This window comes from Benincasa hispida, unplaced genomic scaffold (genome assembly GCF_027475165.1).
Source record: "Benincasa hispida cultivar pf3 unplaced genomic scaffold, pf3_genome.v1.1 HicScf790, whole genome shotgun sequence".
NCBI lineage: Eukaryota > Viridiplantae > Streptophyta > Magnoliopsida > Cucurbitales > Cucurbitaceae > Benincasa > Benincasa hispida.
In genome coordinates this window covers 10820-13983 of record NW_028326922.1, presented here as the reverse complement: position 1 = coordinate 13983, position 3164 = coordinate 10820, and the positions used below count along the sequence as shown (strand labels likewise).

At 36.5% G+C, this 3164-nt stretch overlaps 1 protein-coding gene across 1 annotated transcript; it reads left to right on the top strand.

Annotated features, from left to right (window-relative positions):
- Positions 1 to 238: 238 nt before the first annotated feature.
- On the top strand, positions 239 to 2898 carry LOC120088370 (E3 ubiquitin-protein ligase RMA1H1-like). The gene is made up of 2 exons (XM_039045601.2): positions 239 to 491; positions 1942 to 2898. The coding sequence occupies exon 2, from the start codon at positions 1989 to 1991 to the stop codon at positions 2745 to 2747; it is 759 nt and encodes a 252-aa protein (XP_038901529.1). The 5' UTR covers positions 239 to 491; positions 1942 to 1988; the 3' UTR covers positions 2748 to 2898.
- Positions 2899 to 3164: the final 266 nt, after the last annotated feature.

Below are 3164 nucleotides of genomic sequence, written 5' to 3'. Positions count from 1 at the left end.
AAATTAACTATTTTTATGCTCTTCCTATTTATAAAAAAAAAATATTGCTCCTCCTAAAATTAAAAGGAGTTATTCTATTCCCTTTTTTTAAAGAAAAAAAAAAGAGAGAGAGAGAGAAAGAAAAAGAAAAGAAAAGAGTTATTTTATTTTTATATATATATATATATATAAAAAAAAAAAAAAAAAAAAAAAAAAAAAAGGGAAAGGAGGAAAAGGAAAGTTGATTGAAGAGAAACCAGAGCTTGAAAAGAGAGCAATGTTTTTGTCCTTTACATATTTGCTTTAAGCTGAGAAGCCGCATCGTCATCGTCCCATCATCTTCTATTTCCATTCTTATTTCTATTTCAAGAGAATTTGCAGATACCTTCGCTTTTGCCCTTCTTACGCTTTTTATATAAAACCCTCAACATCGCCCTATTCAAATCCACACCTCTTCTTCTTCTTCCTCCTCTCTCAACTAACCTTCTTACTGATTCGCCCATTAAGTTTCGGTACGTTCCTGTTTTGTCCCACTTTGTGCTTCTCTTTGTGTATTACTCCTTGGTGGCGATATGTTTTTCTCAGTGGAATAAGCTTTTTAGATCTGTTTGCCAATGGAGATGGGGGTTTCTCAGTTATTTGGTTTAGATTTCTTTCTTACCACACCTCTAATGGAGATGGGGTTCTTTGTTCTTGGGTTTTCTGGGTTTTCTCATCGCCTCGAGAACTCTATGCCCTTTTCTCGTGGATGAATTTTATTGGGTTTTCTTTGTTTTCTGGAAACGGTTATATTTTCTGTGCAGGCGGAAAATTTTCGTGCTCTGTTTTTGCTCTGTTTTTGAGAGATGTTTTGTGTAGTGGACCGTGGGGATGGCTTCATTCAATTGTTTTGTTTCATACCAATGATAATATGGCAATAAAACTTTTGTCAAGTGATGAATAACGAAAAATCTTGTTTCTAGGTGTTCTTATGCTCTTTTGCATAGAAAGTTCATTACGATTTTTCAACTTCCCTGGAAAGAGTAGTTAGTTATATTATATGGAGTTCTGATTTCGATTGCAACTTGGGTTTGGATTCACTTGCATATTGGTTTCGGTTATTAATTGTTGGGATTGCGATTTATCTTCTTTTAGGTAAATTCTTAGGTATGCGTATATCCGTTTTTAGTTTCTTCTATGCATGATTATGCTCTAGGATCTGTTTTCCAAGTAACGGATCCGAACTTATGTGCGTACCTAAAGAAAGATTGATAGTTCTTTTCACTTTCAAGTGGTTTGCTTGCACTGAGTCCATCTGCTTCAAAAGAAAGCTTATGAATGCAGAAGATTCTGAATCTTCATCTTCCACCATGTTATGTAGCAAATTGGAATTTCTAACCATTTTTTTAACATAACATTAATCTAGGGAAGTTATGGGGTGGATTGTGTCTTTGAGAGATTTATTAATGAATTTCCATCACTTGAATTTCTTATTGATTAAATAAATTGAATCTGGGTCTGTCAAGTTGAACATGTTCTGATATTTATGGCAACTTCAGAAATCATCCACATCATTCTTCACTTGGAGGTTTCGTGAAAGGATTTTCAAGAAGCGGCCATTCAGAATACAATAATCTAATGAGCTTACCCATGTTCTTGTCAGTTCTGGGACCCAATTAATAATATATTCGAACCAATGGATTAGGATGATTTGTTTGGCTGTTTCATTAGTTATCTTATCTCTGCAATGGATGGGATGTTTTTGGTTTATTGATGAATTCCTAGTAAAACGTGTCTTCATACCTTCATCTTATCTGAACTGCCGATTCTTTTGTCTGCTTCTATTGCATCCTTGTACGTACGAACAGCAGCCTTTAACTGTGAATTTCTTATCAAGTTGTGCAAGATCTCGTTAATCTTCTCTTGAAATCTAGTTGTTTCATGTTGTGAGTTCTGACCTTGTTTCTTGGACATGTTTCTCAGCTTGAGGCATTAGAAGAAGAAGACTGTGCTGAAGCATAAACCTGGCCATGGAACATCAGTACGTTGAAGAGACGTTGATCCAAAACAACAATTCATTACGAGGAAACAAATTATGTTTAGACAACCAAACATGTATTTCAGATGCTGATGATGGAGCTTCCCATGGCTTTGACTGCAACATATGCCTAGACTCAGTTCAAGATCCTGTTGTAACACTTTGTGGTCATCTCTTCTGTTGGCCTTGCATTTATAAATGGCTTCAATACAAGAACTTATCTGCGCAGCAACAATGCCAACAAGCAGAATGCCGTTGTCCTGTTTGCAAGGCTGAAGTCTCCCACACGACTCTCGTCCCAATCTACGGAAAATTTCAGACTATAAATCCCTCCAAAGCTAAAGCACCATCAAATCTTGGCCCAGCCATCCCACGCAGGCCACTTGGCCGTGCCTGCGGGACAGAGGCACCAGCATCTCCAAGTCCCCAACTTCATCCCCGCAACTATTCTCCTCAGTCAAACTCATACTATTCACGAACACAGAACAACTACATCGCTTCGTCGATGCTCAGCTCAAGTAGTATCACAACAAACATCATCCATCCAGTGATCGGAATGTTCGGTGATGCGATTTACACAAGAACATTCAGAAACACAACACCAAACCTATACACTTATCCAAATTCATATGGTCATGTGAGCAACAGTAGTGTAAGACTGAGGAGGCACATAATGCAGGCTGATGAGTCGCTGAGCAGAATTTGTTTCTTCTTGTTTTGTTGCTTAGTTATATGTCTTCTATTATTCTAATTAGCTCCCTTTAGATCATTTCTAGCCATTGGATGTAGATACACATATAGCATGTAATTATGAGCTTAGTATAAAAAGGGGTACAGATTTCCTTCAATCTGTTTCATGGGATTGGTGGATTCGCTATAATGAAAATTATTTTATGTGGCAATCGACTCTTTAAGTGGGAATCCCATTATCACAAAAAGTTAATTAGATGTGTACTATATTACCATAGGGATCTCCTATAAGTAATCCATGAAAAGAATAAAGATAGATAAAGCTTGCTCATCTTTTCTTCTCTTTGTTTATCTGCTTGACTAAAAGGGAAAAAAAAAACTAAAAATCCAAATCAGGACCTCTCAATTCTGTGGTTATCCAAACCTGATTCATTTCAATATAAAATTAAGTGAAAAGAAAAGGGCATCTTCATGCTTC